The sequence below is a fragment of the Protopterus annectens genome, chromosome 6.part0, assembly GCF_019279795.1.
Source record: "Protopterus annectens isolate FY-2018-M chromosome 6.part0, PAN1.0, whole genome shotgun sequence".
Classification (NCBI taxonomy): domain Eukaryota; kingdom Metazoa; phylum Chordata; order Ceratodontiformes; family Protopteridae; genus Protopterus; species Protopterus annectens.
The window spans coordinates 459572839-459595077 of record NC_056737.1 but is presented as its reverse complement, the minus strand read 5'-3'; the positions used below and the strand labels follow the sequence as shown (position 1 = coordinate 459595077).

Sequence of the window (22239 nt, the reverse complement as noted above, 5' to 3'; positions counted from 1 at the left end):
TATCTTAAGTGCTTTTGATTCTTATGCAGCTGTTTAACCTTACTGTATGATCTCTGCACCAGCACCATTCTGACTAGCATCCTCTTTTAGTTTCACTGCTTATTTCACTTAAAAATATTTCATTGTATGCACTTCTGTCACTAAGTATTTCAAAACTTTTGTTCTTTTCTGCATTCCCAAGCTACATTATGTTTCAAAAGTTTTCTGAAGTGTCACTTATTTCTGTCATGAACTTTGAAAGATAGTTCATCATATCAAGAAGTTCCATCACTGCCTTTCTGCCAGCTGCTTGAGCATCTGCAGTATATCATTTGACTTTTTATTTATCCAGTTTCATGACTTCCAAAGTTAGAATGTGATCCATGTACTTCATTTCTACTGCTCTGATTTGTGCTAAATCTGTGCTCAACAGGAGATCACACTTTCTCCGTTTGTTTAACAGCAGAAGCTTTTTATCTTCTGTGGACTCGCTTCATACATTGCAGCTCACCAGTTACATTTTTAGCATCTTCCAGTTTATTTATCTCTGAAACGTTTCAAGTGTGGATGAAATGCTAGGATGCTAGGTGGAAGTTTTAGAGGTCTGTATCTTCCTAAAGGCATATTATATATTCACAGATTTGAACTGTCTAGCTTAATTTGCCAAACTTCTGGTTTGCTTCAAGCACATACAAATATCTGCATTTAGGTATTACTGACTTATCTTACTCAACTGTGTGGTGTGGAAATATTTATTTATAGCTATATTATGTTCTTGTGGATTTCTGCTTATCCATATATTTTCACTGTAATCATGCTGTTCACTCAGTCACTAGGCTGTGTTTAGTTCTTAACTGCAATCATGCTCTTCCTTCTGATTGTTTCCTTTTCACTTTTACTTCTTAGAACTGCTTGTACTTTCTGTGGGAAACCTGATGGATTTATTTCATTTTGGTATTCTAGTAAAAGTATAAACTTCTGTAAATAAATCAGGGTACAGGGAAGTCATCAAATTGCACTTACTTTGCATCTGTATTTCATACCTTTTCATTTCTTTTCACTATGCCAAGCCTTTGAAAATCCAAACAACCCATTATATTTTTGTGTTTGTTCCAACTACGTGTGAAAATGAATCATGTTTTACACAGTGTCCTTAATAAGTAGGCAACTTTCACATTAATGTTTTCAGACCAATTTCTTTCAGACTCAATGCTTTGAACATTTTCCAGGCATCATATTTCTTCCTTCATTAGCTCTACAACTTCTTTAATGATGGACATCTCTTTTTAGAATGCTTGCAGCCACACTTCATGCAGATTCAGTAAGTACCTTGTTTCCATGCTTCATAAGGCTTACTCTCAGCACCATTACTGTTTCTGCTCATTCTGACTTTATTTCTGGCTAGTAGTAGCCATTTTTTGGAATTGTATGCAGTGTTACTTCTTTTTCTTTTAAATGTGACTTCATAATTTCATTCACTATGTCTTCTGTGTGGAGACATGCGTGAATGGGCGTACGCGTCAGGGCCGGCAACTCTGCATGTAAAGATCTACTGCCAATCATTAGCGAACCGGAGTTCCACTGTGGCGACCCCTAACTGGGAAAAGCCAAAAGACACAACATTCACTATGTGTTCTGTTGTATTTAATGCCAAACCTACTTCTCTCAAAAGCCTGCCCCTTGTCATTTCTTTCATTATACCCGGCGTTTCCAAGAGTTATTAAAAAGTTATGTAATACACAAAATTCACAGCTTTTTGCAGAGTTATTTAATTCATTGGCATTAAGCAGTTCCTGTTGGATCTATAAGACTCCATGCTTTCACAAAGAAGAAATTATGACTAAATTTTGTATGTTTACTTTGCCCACTCTAATTGCAAAACTCTTCTGTAAAGATGTGCAGTATTATCTTCTTGAAGTCCAGATTTATTTTAAATTTAAGGGTTCCCCCCCCTTCAGTAGCAGAAATGGAGCACACTGTATGTTTTCAGACTTACTGGATGTTATCAGTGGCGGCTGGTGACTTCAAATCAAAGGGGGGCTGCAGGAGACGGCTGAATGGGTGGGGTCAACTAGAAAGGGGAGGAGTTATGCTCAAAACCACAAAAACTGTAATTTTAATTAAATACGCTGCCCTGGGTGCCAAACCATCATTATGAGAGTCCAAGCAAGACAAAATGAAGTGTAGAAGAAAAAAATATTTCATTGCTTTGGCTGCATGACAGCTTACTTAATATCTAGATGGAAACAAAAAGGTTGTGAGGCATGAAAAAATATTTTACTTTTTAAATACATTACTGGAATGCCAGTCAAAATAAAGTACAAGAAAAACAAGCAGCACTCAACTCAAACCACTTCTCCTTGCACTGCAGTTCTAATTATAATTTATATTCAGCTTTATTAAAGTACCAAGTAACATGCTGAAAGTAGCAATTTCTATGATACCCCCACTTGTAAAAATGTTTCTTATCCAAAAAAGACCTGATGCCTGACAACAGCTATCTACTTGTTTCATGAGGAAAACATGATCAAAGTAAAAAATGAAAAACAAACAAGAAACAAGCTCAACATACATTGCTTAAAGGATTACTGTACAGGTTATGGATCACACACAATAGATTGGCATTCTGTTTAGTTTGCAGGTAGAGCCTGCAAAGATGACTGCAAGTCTCCAACAAATGTAATGAGCTTCTTAAAATAATGTAATCCTGTTCTTTATTGCAAATACTGTCATATGCATTTCAATACCCATGGCTTATACGTTATCTAGTTATGTAAGTATTCTCTGCATGGCAACAACAGAAAGGCTGTCAATGTTGGCAATTCTTTAACAGTATGCTTATTAAAACTTACTGGCATGTTACAATCTAAGACAAGCTTACCTGATGGTCATTAAAGCATTGCTACTTAAACAGAGAGCAACAGGCACTTTCTGAATAATAATCATTAATCAACAGTATAAAAATATGATAGAAACCAGAACATTATGCAAAATCAAGGACAGATGAAAAGCCACTGTAGTACTTGTGCCTACCTTGGCTGGGGGGATACTCTGCACATTTACACTGCATAAATGCTCCTTGCCTTGCTTAGACACATCCAGAATCACTACATAGAGGAGTGGGGTGCAACAAGGATGTCACAATTTGAAATATCTCTGGTTGTCTGTGATGGCCCTGACACATTTGTCATACCTCTCAACCTCAGAGCAAGAAATCTGGACAAAGCCATACATAGAAGTGGGACAAAGGTCCAGAAATTAAGACAGTTTTTAAATATTTCTCTTATAAACTTAGAAAGATAATAGAATAGTAGGTCTTGAATTAGTATGAATTTTCTGAAGGGTATGAAATATGAAACTGAAATGTCTTTAATGATTTGCCACTAATTTGCCAAACAAAACACAATTTTATGAAATATGGACCAAACATGTGATACAAAAATATAAAATAGTCACATAGTACAGCTGGGAACCTGTCAAAGAAGGGACACTTTTAATATTAGTACTGCTAACTTCAGCAGCTGACAAAATAAAAGAATCTACATGCATTCTTAAATAAAAGTAATCTATAACTCTGATTATTACAGTTATTTATTAATTGTAAACCCTCAATGTTTTCTTCCAAAATTGCCATTTGTGGAGGGATTATTAGGGGAAGAGCAACATTTTGAGCCAAAATCAGGGACAGTTGAGAGATTTGGATATGCCTAATTCTATAAAGCAATTTATTTGTATGTACCTCTCAACCTGTTAATGCAGGAAATTTGGACAAGGCCAAATATATTGGGGGAACATGTAAACCGTACTAAAAATTGCTCTTGCATAAACTGAGACAGTTGCTAGAATAACAGGTCTTGCTTTAGCATGCATTTTTCTGAAGGTTATGAAGTGTGAAACTCAGTGTTTGTCATTATTTAGTGACTTCATTCCTAAATTATGTGCCAGAAAACCACAAATTTTATGAGGAACAAACCAAAAATAAGAAGCAAACATCTATTCATTCTGCAAAAATCTGGACAGTTGAGAGGTGTAGTTCAGCCGGGGCTGTCTTTGAGTTTTTGCTGCCCTTCCCCCCCCCTCACAAAATCATGGTTGAATGGAGCTTCCCCCTTGCAGCCATTCCATTGAACCATTACTTGGCTATCTCACCCCATTTACCATAAACACTAATATGCATACTGCTTTACTTCTGCGATGATTTGGACTTCATTTGAAAGTTTTATTTTGCTTTTTACAGCGCAGTCACTAATAGATATCTGCTAAACAAAGCAATGCAGTCTCACAATGAAAACAGACTTAGCATTAAAACTTCTCTGCCCTTGAAACTCACATTCATTGAAACAGCATTGAAACTTACATTCAAAGAAAATACATTTTGCCAGTGGCAGATAAAGATTAACTTTGGGTTTGGGCTGTTTTCAAAATCACAGGCCCCTTGCACACGACACATACACATGCTCTTTCACACACCTTTCTGATTGTATTAAATTATATTCCTTATACAATACAGTACAGTTTTAGAAGGTGTTTTAAATTTATTGTTTTAAAATTTTTCCAGTAAACAATGAAACAAAATGCATGCACCAATAATAACAAAACTGCCCAAGTCAGAACATTTCCATCATAAAAGTCTACTCAAACTTCTACAGTTCACCAGTATCAGTACATATGCCAAATCTCTGAAGAAGTAAAATTAATCTAAATAATTCCACATTAAAGAGACCTGTAACTAATGAAGAGGTTGCTGCTAGCAAACAACTTTATATTTCATTGTTTTATCTACAAATAAAGCAACTGTTGCCCTTGAGGAGTAAATTGCCTCTCTTACACTAAAAAAATGGTAAGCTAGTAATATTGCATTAGGGAATGGATGGCAACTGATAACAGGTTCATATTTACTAGGTATCTTCACCAAGAAGGAGTGCAGCATCCACCCCCTTTGCAACACATTACAGTATCAGCAATGCATATATCTACTGGGAGTAGAACCCACAGCCTTCTGCATCAAAAGCAAGTACACTACCTGTTGTGCTATTAACAATGCAAGCAGACTCAGCATAATCAGCACTAAACATTTGCTCCCCTGCAGCTCCCAGCTCCTTGTAAAATCTACTCACTCAGCTGTATCTCTGAACTTTGCAGCACAAGAAATATGGAAAATGCCAAAATGTATTGGGGGGGACAAAAGCCCAAAAACCAGGGGGAAATTTTAAACATTGCTTGTATAATGTTGGGAAGTTGCTAGAATAAAATGCTGCGTTACCACCATACATTTCACTGCCAAGTCTTGAACCCAGGACCCTGTGCAAAACAGTCAGAGCAACATACCACTATGCCAAGTCAGCTGTTTTGTGAAAGAGAGAAAGACTGAAACTTAAATGGCTACCATTTAGTGAATTCAGTTCTCACCATAGCTCTCAACCTCTTGGCAAAAAACACCCGGACAAAGCCAGTAATGGGGGAATACAGCCCCCAAACATATTCAGTGAATTCATTTCTCACCATAACTCTCAACCTCTTAGCAAAAAACACCCAGACAAAGCCAGTAATGGGGCAATACAGCCCCCAGACATATTCAGTGAATTCAGTTCTTACCATAGCTCTCAACCTTAGCACAAAAAAACCTGGACAAAGCCAATAATGGGGGAATACGGTCCCCAAAATAGGGAGAAATTTCAAATATCCATCTTATAAACTTAGAAAATTGCTAGAATAAAAGCTTTTGTGTTACCACGTACTTTCTGAAGAATATGAAGTCTGAAATTCAAATGCTTGTCATTTTTGTTTAACATTTATTAACCAGGAAAGTCTGACTTGGAACAAAAGCCAATTTTCAGCAGAGGCCCAGGGAGAAACACTCCAGACAGACACATGTCTTTGTAAGATGGGAGAACACCAGAGGAAACCGACGCAAACACAGTGAGGACATGCAGACTCCACACAGAAGGCACCCCAGCCAAGAATCGAAACAGAGAACCTGTAGTTGTCCGGCAACAATGCTACCACTGCACCAATGCACTACTGAATTTGCAAGGACACAAAAATAGAGACACCACAGATTTTCTGAGGAACAGAACAAGTATGAGGGAAAAATATGCAATTTGTTTACAAATTGTGGTGGGTACAGAATTCAGGCTCTTGCCACCAGGGCCCAAGGTACTGGGTTCAAGCCTGATGTTCATCATGTTTCACTGTTGCAGTCATTACACTTGGGTTATCCTGCTGGCAGGCGACCCGCAGTCGGACCGAATTCCAAAGTCTTGGTCCGGCGTCGATTGCGGTCACCTCTTCCCTGACGTCAGTGTGCCAGGGGTATAAAAGATGCAACCAACGCCATTTTCTTCAATCTTTCTTGCCGTGGTGCCCGAAGCAAAAGCAGTTCACAAGTGCTGGTCGGCTGACTCCTGAGATTTTCGAAATTGAGTTTCAGAACCAAAGTCTTCAATAAAGCTAACTACCCCGTTGGGGAAACTTTTTCTTGCTCCAGACCGATGTCAGTAAAAGTTAATAATTGTATTCCTTGTGGGAAGCAAATACCTCAAAAAGGACTTTCACTCTTACTGTATTCCTTGCCTAGGCCCTGACCACGACTTTACCAGTTGTCGGTTTTGTGCTCGATTCAATAAACGCACTATTAAACGTCGGTTTGATTTTGCTTTACATTATTTTGGCTGAAGGTTTAATTACATGATGCCATCAGAACAACCGACGACCGGAATTTATAAAAAACGCAAAGACAAAGAAAAGGACAGGCATCCGAGGTCCAAAACTGACGACGAAGCCTCTTCCAGGCCAGTCGCCGGTTCTCAGTGAGGTGCTTTCGCAGCCCCTGACACCCGCTACCTCAGAGCCACAGGCCGTATCTGACAGCCACGTGGAGACACCGACTCAAAGTATTGGGCCTACGGAAACTATTCCCTTAGATGGGTCCGGATCCGCTGAGCAGGCATCGGCTTCTGAGGGTGTTTTCAGACCTTCACAGCTTACAATTAAGCCCACTACAGCAGCCAAGGCAAAGTCAAAAACACCATTAAAGACAAGGAAACAAGTATAGCATTCTTCTGAACAATCATCCATGCCAAAGAAACAGATGCTTAAAATGGCTGAAGACGTAATTACTTTAATCAGGGTTCCCATCCCCCTCCTGACAAAAGGCCTAGGCAAGACACTGACTATGATTCCTCTGACCAGGTTTCTATTTCCTCTGATACCTCTTCTGATTAGGGATATTCTCTCCCTCCCTATGAGGACTCCGATGCAGAAGAGTCTATACCTTCAGCCTCTCCGCCTGAGGATTATTCTTTTGGGGAAACCCTACATACCATGAGGGAGCATTTCCATTGGGAGAGCCAGGATTATTCAGAATCCAAGAAAAGGCTCAGAGACTTTCTTTTATTGCCTCAGCACAGGCCCCTGGCTATTCCCCCTGTGCTTGATATTGTTGATGATGTTTTCTCTGAATCCAGTCTGTCTCCTGATTCTTTACCCCCTGCACCAGTCAAGCCAGACAGGTTCATAGGTACATAGGTTCATATTAGGCTATCTGCCCTAGGGCATTTATAAGCCTAGCCAGAATGTGTTTGGCTTTCGCCACCCATTTTAAATTTATTTTGCTATGCCCTTTTTCGAGGTTAGTATACTGTGCCTCTGTCTAACAGTGACACAGAAGTGATACCCGGGGTAAACCTACGATCTCCCATCCACTCATCAAGATTCCTCTTGAAGAGAGTCAATGAGGGACTCTGCCTAACCTGGACTGGGATTTTATTCCAGAGTGAAGGGAGCCTCTGGGTTATGAATCTGTCCCTCCAGCATGTCCTATTTATTTCAGTGCTGAGGTTCAAGTATCTCGAGCGTGTATCTCGATGGGATTTGGATTTTCTAAGGTGCAGCATGTCCATTAATTCCGGGTTGGACATGGCTTTATACGTCAGGCACAGATCGCCTCTGAACAGGCGGTATGCCACTGAGTAGAGCTGGAGTTTCTTTAACCGGGCAGCATATGGCATCTGTTTGAGCCCTTTGATCCTCTTGGTGAGGTACTTTTGGGGTCTTTCCATTTGCTGCAGGTGTCTGGTAAGGTACATCCCAAAAGGGGCATTGTACTCAATTATGGGCCTGATGAGGGATGAGTAAAGAGGCACGATGACCTCCCCTGATCTAGATGTGAACCCCTTCATGATTAGGTGGGCTATATAAAATGTTTTTCTAACCACTTTGGCCACGTGGTTGTCAATTGAAAGATTGCTATCAACTTGGGTCCCCAGGTCCCTAATTACTTCTTCTGTACTTAATGGATTACCACCTATGTGGTAATTTGTGGGCACTTTGTTTTTGCCAAAGGGGATGACTATACACTTTTTGGCATTTAGCTTGAGGCCATGGCTCTGGCACCAGTTGTCTGTTTCTATGAGGCCCTTTTGGAGGATGCTTGTGTCGGCTGGAGAGTTGATTATGATGCCCAGTTCACAGTCATCTGCGAACTTGGTCAGCCACAGTCCTTCCGTGTTGGCCTGTACCTCCGAGAAATATATACCAAACAAGAGAGGTCCCAGGACTGAGCCTTGTGGGACACCACTTGTAACTGGTTTGGAGTCTGACATGGCTCCAGCAATTCTAACCATGTGGGTTCTGTCCTTGAGCCAGTTTGCAATCCATCTAGTGACATAGGGGTTTATATTTAAGCTGGTGAGCTTATCTATAATGCCCGAGTGGGTATTGTATCAAGGCTTTTGCGAGGTCCAGGTAGGCTGTGTGGACCACCTTCCCTCGTCAATGGCCTTGATGACTGTTTCAAAGAAATCAACCAGGTTTAAGAGGCAGGATCTGCCCTTAACAAAGCCGAACTGGGTAGGATCCAGTGTCTGTAGGTCCCCAATATCTTTATTTATGAGTTCCATGATGATCCTTTCCATAGCTTTGCAGACCAAGCTAGTCAGGCTTATGGGGCGATAGTTTCCAGGATCCGTTGAGGCACCACCTTTATGGAGAGGGACCACTGTTGCTGTACGCCACTCTTTGGGCACATATCCTGTAGTAAGGCTGAGATTGAACAGTAGTTTTATGTTTGGGTTTAGCTCTTTTGGAGTTCATGTAGCGCAGCCTGGGACACCGCCTGGTCCCATTGATGCTGTGTTTTTGCTTTGGAGAGGGCGACTCTTACCTGAGCATCTGAGATGTCAGGGGGGCAGCACTCTGCTGGGATAGATATTTGCCTTTTGGTGGGGAGGGGGGGGGGAGTTTGCACTGAACCTGTCAGCTAGGATGTTGGCAATGTCTGTGGGTTCGGTGTATTTTTTGTCATTTTGGACTAATTCTGAGCATATCTGGGAATTACCATCCAGGTTCCTAACATAACTAAAGAAAGCCTTGTGATTATCCTTAGTGTCCTGTGCAATTTTTCTCTCGAAGCTGGCCTTAGACAATTTTATGAGTGTCCGTAGTTTTTTGCTAATACTGATCAGTGATGCCTTCCCTTTTTGGGATTTTGCTCTATCATTTATTAGCTTCCTCCTTCTATTATATAGTTTGTTTATGGCTGGGGTCCACCAGACAGGAAGTCTGCCTTTGGAGGATTGGGTCTTGGTTTTATTTGGGATCGCATGATCCATGCATTCCTGAAGATGTTCATAGAATGCGTTTATAAATGATTCTGCGGTCTGGGCTGTATTTTCCACAGGCCAGGGGGCTTTGAAGGATTCCACCTCGGTTTTGAGGAGTGTGAAATTTGCTTTAGAGAAGTTTTTCACTGTGGTTTTCTGGGCAGTGGGTGGGGTCGGGATGTGAATATCCAGTGAGATTAGTTTATGGTCTGATCTTACCAGTGAGGGATACACTTCTGGTCTGGAGCATAGAGTCCCCATGGTGGTGATGATCAGGTCCAGTATGTTTTCCCCTCTTGTGGGAGTGGTAACAAGTTGTTCCATAGCATTTGAGTTTATAAATTCTAGGAACCTTTGGGCTAGGGTGTTGGAGCTAGAGTAATGCTCCCAGTCTATGTTTGGGTAGTTGAAGTCGCCCAATATAATGGTGTTTGGAGAGACCTTCATATTTTCCAGTGTTTTCAGGAAGGCCGAGTGAGGTTCCTGGGTTTGGGAGGGTGGTCTGTAGCAGGCTATAAACTGGAAGGCAGTTTTACCCACTGTTAGTTGCACATGGATAGTCTCTGATGCTCCGTGCTTTGCCACCCACCTGGAGGTGTGGGTATCTTTGATGAATATCGATACTCCCCCTCCTTTTGTGGTTCGGTCCAAGTTTTGGGGCCGAAAAGCATGGTATGAGGTATAACCTGGTAGTGCTGGGGTGCTCTTGGGAGCCCTGAACCAGGTTTCTGTTACTGCACAGATATCGATGTTCTCCATGCTAAGGAGAGTTTCAAGTGCGTGCATGCTTAAATTTCTTTACAAAAACCCTGCTGCAGATCCAGAAATAATTTCTCAGGGTCCTAAAGGCGTTAAGGCTTCCACTGCTAAAAATCCTGTCCCCTCGGGTAGGGATTCCAGAGCTCTAGACAGATGGGGGAAAAAGTTTACACTTCTACTACTTTAGCTGTAAGGGCCTTAAATTGCCAGTTTCACATGCTTAAATATCAACAATACCTTATGTCATTGTTAAAACAGAAAATGGTTTCAAACTCAGAAAGTCCTGACAGTAACGAAATGCAGGATTTATTGCATGCAGCAGAACAAGTGGGAAAGCATACGCTACAATGTGGTTTTGATTCATTAGAGGCTTCTTGTAGAGCCGCAGTTACAGGCTCTGTTATTCGAAGGCATGCTTGCTTGAAAGAACAAAGATTACGTGACCATGTTAAAGTAAAATTATTGGATGCTCCACTACAGCATGATACTTTGTTTGGTGTTAAGGCAGAAGAGGTATTAAAGAAAATGGAGGATAAAGCAAAATCAATGCAGACAGTAAAGGATTTCTTACAGGTTCAGCCACCTAGGTTTAGCAGAAACTGGCCTTCAAAAAATTGGTCCTTTCCAGTGTCAGACAGGCCACAAAGAGGCAGATACAGACGCCCAAGAGGCAGATCTCAGCCCCAAGACTCCTACAGACCTAAACAATGGGGTGCTTCAGCCCCCAAAGGAGGAGAAGACAAATCACAACCTTATAGGAAACAATCCCAATGACTTCCCTCTACAAATGCCAAGCACTTTCCTTTTGGCAGCACCCCTGGGGGGAAAGCTAGCACTTTTCTCAAAAAATTGGCACATAATCACCCAGGACAAATGGGTACTGAATATTGTTTCTCAGGGTTGAAGGTTCCACTGTCACACACTTCCAAAATCAAAAGGTATGCCGGACCTGCCACAAAACCAATGGGCAGAGGCGCAAAAACAAATTGCTGCTCTCATGGACATGGAAGCTATTCAAAGAGTACCACAGCAAGAACAGGGGCAAGGATTTTACTCAAGACTTTTCTTAGTACCCAGAAAGGACAAAGCCTGGAGGCCAATACTGGACCTGTCAATCCTAAACACTTTCCTGTATGTTCCAAAATTCAAAATGTTAACACTGCAGCAACTTCTACCCATGTTGGGCAGGAAGGCTTGGCTAGTTATTTTGGACCTCAAGGAGGCATACCTGCATGTCTCAATCGGACAATTTTGCAGAAGATACCTCAGATTCATAGCAGGCTCAATGCATTACCAATTCTCTGCATTGCCCTTTGGCTTATCTACTGCGCCCAGGGTCTTCACAAAATGCGTGGCACCAGTAATTGCATTTTGCAGACAAAAAGGAATTCAAATATATCCCTACTTGGACGACTGCCTTATTCAGGCAGAGAGCAAGGACATTCTATTAAAGCATCTGGCGTTTGTAAAAAGATTACTAATTTGCCTAGGGTATACAGTAAACAAAAAGAAATCAAAACTAGTGCACTCTCAAGAGATAATATTCCTGGGTGCAAGCTTAAGTAAAACTGCCCAGATGGCCTATCTCACGCCAGACAAACAAAGGCAACTGACTCATTACTTTCAAATGATGGCAACTAAAACCCAGCTCCCTGCAAGAAAAATTCTGCAGGCCCTGGGCTTCATGGCGTCCTGCATTCTACTAATTACATATGCAAGACTGCATATGAGGAAACTACAATGGTATCTAAAAAGTGTTTGGACTCAACATTGTCACAGCCTGGAGACAGTCATAACTTTAATTCCCTGCCTACATCAGGAGTTTCGATGGTGGTCCCAGGCCTGTCACCACAACAAGGGACAGCCTTTCACTTTACCCACAGCCAGGCAGACAATAACAACGGATGCATCAGATTATGCCTGGGGGCACATATGGCAGGAAAATGTATTCAGGGCATGAGGCCCAAGGAGCAAATGCATCTTCACATCAATCAGAAAGAGATGCTAGCTGTACAGAATGCCCTGACAGCTTTCAAGGACCTACTACATCTAGGACAACTACTAATAAAGACGGACAACACCACAGTTATGTGATACATAAACAAGCAAGGGGGCACACACTCCTACCCCCTATGCAGGCAAGCCATGACTTTGTGGAATGCAGCACTGACCTATCAAGTACATCTGCAGGCACAATTCCTGCCAGGAACAAAACATACACTGGCAGACAAACTAAGCAGAAATCTCATGGATCCTCATGAATGGAAACTAAATCCACAGGTGTTCAGCATGATAACAAGGAAATGGGGACGCCCAGATATAGATCTTTTTGCCTCCCCTCACAATTGCCAACTACAGAAATTCTGTACAAGAACTTATCACTCTCAAGCATGGAAAGTGGATGCTCTATCATTCAGCTGGAATGCCCTGACAGTCTATGCCTTCCCTTCAATGCCTCTTCTTACCAAGGTGCTCCTAAAAGTAAGACAAGAAAGACCAAAAATGATTCTGATTGCCCCAGACTGGCCACGCCAGCACTGGTACCCAATCGTAAAGAGCTTGTCTCAAGGCCCAGCTTGGCCATTACCTCAAATGCCTCATCTTCTGACTCAACAAAACAATCAGATTCTGCACAATCAACTCAGAACCTTAAATCTGGCAGCATGGCAGATAATGTAGCCACTCAGACTGCACCTCTCTATAAAGCTGTTATGGATGTCATTTTAGAAGCCAGGAGGCCCAGCACTAGAAAAACCTATGCAGAAAAATGGAAGAGATTCTGTGCTTGGAACCAGGCACAAGGGCTCGAACCACTTGTCCCAAATATACCTCAGATTTTACAATACCTAACTGAGATGCTGGACAAAGGCCTTTCCTTCTCATCAATTAAAATGCATGCCTCTGCCATTTCAGCTCACTACAATACGGAACCTCCTATTTTTTCACATCCTCTACTAAAACAATACCTCAGAGGGGCAAAAAACATAAGACCCCCAAGGAGAGCACCAGTACCAACTTGGGATCTCAATTTTGTTTTAGAAAAACTCACACTACCTCCTTTCGAACCAGCCAGCACAGCTGATATAAAATTCTTATCATGGAAAACTGCTCTCCTGCTAGCAGTAACTTCAGCAAGAAGAGTCTCAGAGTTACAGGCATTAATGGCTGTGGAACCTTTCATCATTTCTCACCAGGACAGGGTTTCTCTTAGGACAAACCCAACTTTCATGCCAAAAGTGGTTTTCAATGTGGCCCGGAACCAAACCATTCATTTACCAACTTTCTACCCAAATCCCCAGAATAAAGGGGAGAGACTTCTGCACGCTTTGGATATACACAGACAGCTACGATTCTACTTGGACAAAACAAAAGCTTTCAGAAAAACTGAGCAACTGTTTGTAGCCTATGCAGCAGGATCACAAGGAAAGCCTATCACAAGGCAGAGAATTTCAAAATGGATAGGACACTGCATCCGCTTCTGTTATGCACAACATGGCAAATCGGTGCCTAAGGACATTATTCCACATACTACCAGAGCAGCAGCCACCTCAGCATCCTTTCTCAGAGGGGTACCAACCAAGGACATTTTAGAAGCTGCAACCTGGAGCTCAGTGCACACTTTCACCAAGCACTATCACTTACCTCTCTACTCTAAATCCAGAGCAGGCTTTGCCACTGCAGTTCTGCAGGGCCTAGTAGCCTTTCCAAATCCAATTTAGACCCAGCCGCCCAACCTCAGCTTTGGGATTCAACCCAAGTGTAATGACTGCAACAGTGAAACACGATGAACGTAGTACAGTTGTGTACCTACCATAAATGTAGATGTTCGAGTGTATTCACTGTTGCAGTCCAGGTTACCCACCTACCATCCCCCTCTTCATTGCTGGGACTTTTCTGTACTTCTCATCTCTATACAACCTATGTGGTGTATTTGCTTGTAGATGAAAGAAATGTTTATATTAGTACATGCATACTATTTGACATAATTTTTATTTTTCCAGTCATCCTATCTGGGGGCACCTGGCATCTGGGGCAAGAAAAACTGAAGAAAATGGCGTCGGTTGCATCTTTTATACCCTTGGCGCACTGACGTCAGGGAAGAGGTGACAGCAACCGATGCCGAACCAAGACTTTGGAACTCGGGCCGACTGCGGGTCGCCTGCCAGCAGGATAACCCAAGTGTAATGACTGCAACAGTGAATACACTCGAACATCTACATTTATGGTAGGTACACAACTGTACTTTCTCTACCCACCACCATATAACACTTGGGGCATTACACACACACACACACACACACACACACACACACACCAATTCCCTACCAGTGCTGAGAGAGAAGAAGGCTCCAGTAACAGTCCTCCCACACACCCCTTTCATTTCAGTTCCCTACCTGTGCCAAGAGAGAAGAAGGCTCCAGTAACAGTCCCCATGAGTCCATATACAGTCCTGCACAGGCTCTGGTAACAGTTTCCAGCAGGCTGGTTCCCCCCGTGAGAGCAGGCTGCAGCCTGCAGACGTTGTTGTCCGGACATCTTCCATTCTGTGCAGTCGTCACCGCATAGACTTCTGGGTTGCAGGGCAGAGATGGCCTTTCCTCCTATCCAGACTGCTGACAAAGCAGTCTGGAGTTCCCAGTTGCTGAAACTCACATACACGACTTCCGGAAGAGTTCCCAGTCTAAAATCACGCATGTGCAAGTCGTTCTGGGACTCGGGAACATTTTTTTTATTTTGTTTTGTTTTCTTGTTTTGTTTTCTTTCCACAGCTGGGGGACTGCAGTCCTGTAGCATGAGCTGCCCCTGGATATTATGGAAGTAATAAGGAATTTTTTTTTCTCCCAGACCTGCCAGTTGAATATTTTTTAAACAAAGGTTTCTGGGAATTGGAGCTGCACAGTTTTTCAGTGAAGGATGGAACAAACTCATGAAAGCTTTATAACATAATTCTGCCTCTTGTAGTTCTCTGTGTGTGTATACACTTCTGACATCAGATTATATTTAGAGGACTAGGTGGATGTTCAATAATTACATTGACAGAAGTATATACCTTCTTCTGTGAATGTTTACTTTTATCTGGCTTCACCTAAACTTGACCCAAACCACATGACTTGTATCCCTAACAGTAGTAATGCTAAACGTGCCAGTATAAAAAGAATGACCCAGTCTCTTAAACGAGACTTTGGAGTGGGGATTAGTTATGTGTAAGTCTGTCAGGAACCATGAAACACGTAAGTTGACATCATTGCTTGCTACTTGATCCTGGTGTGCCCACTCTTTTAGGGGCAAAGTTGTGGAAATGTGGGGGGAAGACTTTGTTTCTTTGAGGTGGTGCAAAAACTGTCCCAGTGACACCAGAAAAGGGTTTATATCTCAATCCACTCCATACTAAAAAAAAGTAAGCTTTTGTGTGCTGTAACTGAGGTTGAAAACTTACCTGTCTTACTTTTTCTTTTTCCTGCATTACATATTAGGAGCTCGCTGCTCAGAATGAAAAAGGCCTGATAAGTAACCCTCTGAAGATCTCATGGTTGGAAGGAGGACCACACCATGAAGCACAAGATGAATCTAGACAGCAACCTGCCACATTTGCAGCGTATATGGAAAACAGAAATCGTACAGCAACATCACAGGTCAGGCCTTCAGATCTGCTACTTGTACAGTTTATTTCAAGTGTTTCTATAGATAAATAATCTAGCGAGGCAGAAGGATAACATGCATTAGATAGATTGACAAAAGTGCATTTGGATGACTGTAGATTACTGTTACCATATGCGCATACAGATTATCAATTAATGCTTATAAGATGCTAGTTTTTCAACAGATAAATCAGTGGGTAAGTCGATAGTTTGGAAGCTAGAATAAGAAGGCCAGTAGTTTCAGTAAATAAAAATGGTAGAACAGTAGTTGTGTCACTGTGAGTGAAGTAACTTCAGCAGTAATACTGGAGGGAGAAAACAGTATCATTATTTTGCTTGAAGATGGAAAATGTTTGGAGTAGACAGTTAAGAAATGTAAAGGATTCTGATATGCTTAGTCAGAGACATCATTTGTAGAAAGTAGGAAGTTACTGGAAACAGAATTCAGCTGTGACACAGGGTTGAGAGTGTCCAGAGAAGGAAAATTAGAATGGTACAAGGTCTGCACCAGGAGCTACAAGACAGTTGCACAACATGAAAAAATTTGTAAGTGGAAGAAAATTGCATTTTCTTCTCCAAATTGTAGTTTTTAGAAATATTAACAGTCAAACTGTGTTTGCCAGTTGGTCAGTCCTGTTGTTTCGTAATCTGATTTATTTCTAGTCAAGGTACAAATGAAAATATTTTTTAAGAAGAAGATTTTAAAGCAAAACAACATGAGATGATGCTGGTGAGTAATTTCTGGGAAATTTGTGACCGCAGTGAAAACCTAGAGAACAGCCTTCACCAGTAGGGGTCTGGAGAGTGTAGATATGTTAACATGTTTTGAGACAAATGTCTTGAAGAAAGGAAGTAGAGTATGCAGGAAGGAAATGCACACTTGGTGGACAGATCTTAGTAGCTGGCTCATTCTAGGTCTATGACATGTAGTATGATGTTTTTGTCATTGTTATTGTTGATAGATGAATATTAATGAATGACTAAAGATATTTATTAAAACTGATGTGTACGAGGTGTTAGCCTTGATAATGAAGTGGAGGGTCACAGGCAACAGTGGAAGATAGAGGGTGTCATGTCTGGCATTGTGGTTAGTGTTGCTGACAAACAATTTCAGATTACAGTCCTAAATAGACGATTATGATCGGGTTGCAGATCATATCCTGTTTATGATGTGTTCAGTACATTGATGCCAAGAAATTCACCTCAAGAGTGAATCTCAGCATAGTTGTCAAGAACACATAATTAAATATTATGATCAGAGACACAATCATCATGTTTTTTAGTGCATGGAGATTTGTCTGTTTTGTGTACTACTAGTTACAGAAAATAAAAATGCTAAGTGTTTTGCCAGTTTTCAAAGCTGTAAAGCACTTAGCACTGTCAGAAAGACAATGTAACACAGTCCCTTATGTTTGCTGTCACCTTGCCATGCTTGTCAGATGTCCAGATTTTCGCAAAATATCCAGAGTTTTGCCTCATATGCTTGGTCTGATCCTCATTAAATCCTTGGTTTTCAGACAGATCTCTTGAGTATTAAAGTCACTAAATAATGACATATGTTTCAGTTTCAGACTTCATATTCTTCAGGCAATGCAGGTGAATGCACATCCTGTTATTCTAGTTGCTAAGTTAGAAGGAAGTCAGGAGCATGTTTTCAGTACTGACAGCAGCCAGAAAAAAATCATTTTTTTTATTCTTCTCCTGTCTTTTGCTGGTCAGTATTGGCAGATTTGAATGCCTAGCACAAGATCTGACCTTAACAAGTTAAGCAAAGGGTGCTTAACAGTTGTTAAGATCAGGTCTGTGCTATAGGAGTGCTTAAGTGATTTATTTTTTTCTGGATATCAGAGTGTATTCACCATGCTTCATGCGCTACATACTAGTTATTGTGGAGTGTGCATGTTCTTGTATCGTCATGGATTTCCTCCCATTTCTCAGATGTGCTGCTTAAACTGGTCAAGTAGTCTGCATTGGCTATGGATGCAACATTTGCCTTTAGCAAGTTTTATGCATGCAGGGATGGAGCCCTGACAATGACTAAGATGACATAGTTTCCATTAATGTCTTGGGCTCTGAGTTGCTTATATCAGCTACACTAAGCATGCTTGAAAGTTGGTTCAATGTAAATAAATACTGTAAAGAAATTAGCAGAGACAGAAATGCTACTGTAATAGAAACTGCAGGACTAACAGATTTACAAATGGGAGACAACAAAAATACAATGTAATAAGAAAGCATTACAGCATCCTGAAGCTGAGCAGGTGGTTAAGCAACCAAACCAATAAAAACTGTATAGGAAAATACATTAAGGTCAAACTTTTTCAGGAATAAGGGCCACCAAAAGTGCTACAACTAGTGTTTGATTGCATTGCATTTACTTGGTGGTGGGAAAAGACTATGTATGTATGTTTCATTTGTTTTCACAGAACATCATGTATGACGGCTCTAACCTCCTTGGTCAGTCTTTTCAACCCCCCCCCCCCAATTCTGCACTGCTGCCCTCATCTTTGTGTCGTTAGTGAATATATTGATTCTCTTCTGTTTCCCTTATGTTGTTGTGTCTTTCGGCTTTTCCCGGTTAGGGGTCGCCACAGCGGAACTCCGGTCCGCTAATGATTGGCAGTTGATTTTTACGTGCTGAGTTGCCAGCTCTAACACACAATCTTCAACAAAGGTACGCCCATTCACGCATGTCTCCGCTCTAGCTGAGAATCGAATCGGTCAGTGTCTTACTGTGAGGCGACATCGTTACCGCAGCGCCACCACTATTTGAAAAAAAATACATGCTAAACAGTACTGGACTCTGGAAGGACAGAAACCTGTGTTACTCCACTACTAAGTCTCCTAATTCCTGGCATTGACCATCTCAACACTGTAATGTATGTCTGGTTGTATATTATGATAGCATTGGATAGCTCCTCCCAATTTCTTGTTTAAATAGACCATTCTGGGTGCATATGTCTGTGTAAGGAATGGTAGAAGGAAATGCACTCTGTCGTTGCTTTAAAAGTGAATGTCCGTCAAGGATGCATCTGCAGTCTTTACAAATGGGTTGTCCTGTCGTCAGGCAGCCCTTTGGTCGGCCGGATTCCAAAGTCTGGGTCTGGCTTCGGCTGGTGTCGCACTTCACCCGACGTCATTGCGGCAGTTATTCGGGTATAAAGGCATCCGCCGACGCCATTTTCCTCAGTCTTTCTTGCCGCGTGGCGCCCGAAGCAGAAGCTGTTCGCAAGTGCCGGTCGGTCAGATCCAGAGATTACTACTACCGAATACTACTTCGAAGACTTCTATAAAGCTAAGTACCCCGTTGGGGACTCTTTCTTGCCTCAGCCGATGTCAGAGAAAGTTAATAACTGTTTATCTTGTGGGAAACAAATACCTCATAAAGATTTCCACTCCTATTGCATACATTGTTTAGGCCCAGACCACGACGTAGCAGCTTGTCTAGCCTGTGCTTCTTTTAACCGACGGACGCTTAGACGTCGGTCGGACTTTGCTGAACAGATTTTCGGCTCCTGATTCTTTACCTCCGGCTCCTGCTAAGCCCGATAGGTACTACAGGGTCCCGGACACTCATCACCACTTATATAAGGCTCCTTTTGCAGATCCAGAGACTGTCTCCCAGGGTCCTAAAGCTGTAGCAGCTACTTCTTCTAAAAACCCCCTCCCCTCTGAAAGGGAATCCAGGTCCTTAGAGAGATGGGGTAAAAAAGTTTACACCTCTGCTACTTTGTCAGCTAGAGCTTTGAACTGCCAATTTCATATGATTCAATATCAAGAGTTTATGCTTGACCAGTTGACTAAAAGCTGTCCTCTGAAGAATCTTTAGATAAAAGTATGTTCAAGAAATGGTACATAACATACAGCAGGTTAGTAACCATTCTTTAAAATGTGGCTATGATGCACTGGAGGCTTCCTTTAGATCAGCCATGACTGGCACAGTTATCAGGAGGCATGCATGGTTGAAAGAACAGGCATTACCAGACCATGTCAAATCTAAGCTTTTGGATGCACCTATGGACAAGGTCAATTTATTTGGTTCCCCTGCACAACAGGTACTAAAAAAGATGGAAGAGAAAGCAAAATCTGTGCAAACAGTGAAAGATTTCTTACAAGTTCAACCTCCAAGGTTTAGCAGGAACTGGCCCTCCAAGAATTGGTCCTTTCCGGACTCCTCTAAGGCACAAAGAGGCAGGAATAGGCTCTAGAGGCAGAAACCAATCCAGGGGTGCCTACAGGGGTCGCCAGTGGCAGGGTAACAACCAACGAGGCACGGATACAGCCACCACCACTACAACAACTCAATCACAGTGACTTGGCGGTGGCACCGCCTACCAGGGAACAACTAGAAGCACCCTTAGGCGGAAAGCTAACCTTATTTTCAAGAAACTGGCAATGCATTACAAGAGAAAAATGGATTTTGCAAACTATAGACCAAGGTTACAGGTTCCATTTCCATACTCTACCAGGAAAGAGAGGAATGCCAAACCTACCACCTACTCAAAGGACAGAAGCTCTAAAACAAATATCTCAATTATTAAGAATGAGAGCTGTGGAAAAGGTACCATCTATGGAGCAAGGAAAGGGATTTTACTCCAGACTCTTTCTGGTACCAAGAAAAGAAAACAAATGAAGGCCTATTCTAGACCTGTCCGCTTTAAACACATTCCTCATTGTTCCAAAATTCAAAATGCTGACCCTACAGCAGCTTCTTCCCATGCTGGGCAAGGAGTCTTGGCTGGTAACTCTAGATCTCAAGGAGGCATACCTGCACGTCCCCATAAGACCAATTTGCAGAAGATACCTCAGATTTCTTGCAGGATCAGAGCATTATCAATTCTCAGCATTGCCCTTTGGCTTATCTACTGCGCCCAGAGTGTTCACGAAATGCCTGGCATCAGTAATCGCTCACTGCAGACTTCAGGGGATTCAAATCTATCCCTACCTGGACGACTGCCTGATACAAGCGGACAACAAAACAAACTAACAGAAGACTTACAAAGAGTCATCTACCTGCTGCAAGCCATGGGATATACAGTCAATACAAAAAGTCAAGGCTGATTCCATCCCAAAGAATAACCTTTCTGGGTGCAGAACTGGACACATCAAAACAAATGGCATTTCTAACTGCAGAAAAGAAAGAGCAACTTCCTCTCTACTTCTTGGCATTAACAAAGCAGAACCATCTAACTGCAAGAAAAGTGCTACAAGCTCTAGGCTTCATGGCATCCTGCATAATACTGGTCCCTCATGCCAGGCTGCATATGAGAAAGCTACAGTGGTACCTAAAGAATTTGTGGTCCCAGCACAAGCACAGCCTAGAAACCAAAATTCCAATGATCGCATGCCTGAAGCAAGAGTTCCTATGGTGGGCTCAGGCCTGCCAATCAAACACAGGATTTCCCTTCTGCAAAAGTCAACCAAGACAAACCATCACGACAGATGCCTCAGACCTCGGTTGGGGGGCACATATGCTGGGCAAGTGCATTCAAGGCCTATGGACTCAAGACCAGCTGCATCTGCACATAAATCTAAAAGAAATGATGGCAGTAAAATTGGCAATCCAGGCATTCAGACCTTTTCTCCAAGAAGGCCAGTTGATGATAAGGACAGACAACACCACAGTTATGTGGTACATCAACAAACAGGGAGGCACACACTCATACCCTCTATGCCGGCTGGCACTGGACCTATGGGATGTGGCTCTGAGCTACAACATTCAGTTACAGGCAATTTATGTACCAGGGAAGGAAAACATTCTAGCAGACATATTAAGCAGAACTACAACAGATGCCCACGAATGGATGCTGCATCCGGACATCTTCAAAACCATCACAAGAGAATGGGGATTACCACAAATAGACTTGTTTGCATCCCCATTCAATCACCAGTTGAAGAAATTCTGCACAAGGACTTACCACCCACTTGCTTGGAAGGTGGACTCCCTATCTTTCAGTTGGAAAAGCCTGACAGCATACGCATTCCCACCACTTCCTTTGCACAAGGTGCTTCTGAAGATCAAAGAGGAACGTCCGAGGATCATTCTGATAGCCCCAGACTGGCCAAGACAACATTGGTATCCACTGCTGAGGAGCATGTCCCGGGAACAAATATGGACACTGCCCGTGATCCCATTACTGCTAACACAGAACAACTACAACATCCTGCATCCAAACCTAAAAACTCTGCAGCTAACTGCCTGGAACATTACATAACAGCAATTAACCCAAATTTATCCCAAAGGGTTAAACTCATAATCC

General features: G+C 42.1%; 1 protein-coding gene across 2 annotated transcripts in view; it reads left to right on the top strand.

Annotated features, from left to right (window-relative positions):
• DNAJC17 (DnaJ heat shock protein family (Hsp40) member C17) overlaps positions 1–22239 on the top strand; it is a 968483-nt gene that overhangs the window by 444169 nt on the left and 502075 nt on the right. For both annotated transcript variants that reach the window (XM_044074193.1, XR_006365217.1), the window contains exon 10: positions 15815–15973. In XM_044074193.1, the coding sequence (XP_043930128.1) occupies positions 15815–15973 (159 nt within the window). The remainder of the gene's footprint in view (positions 1–15814; positions 15974–22239) is intronic.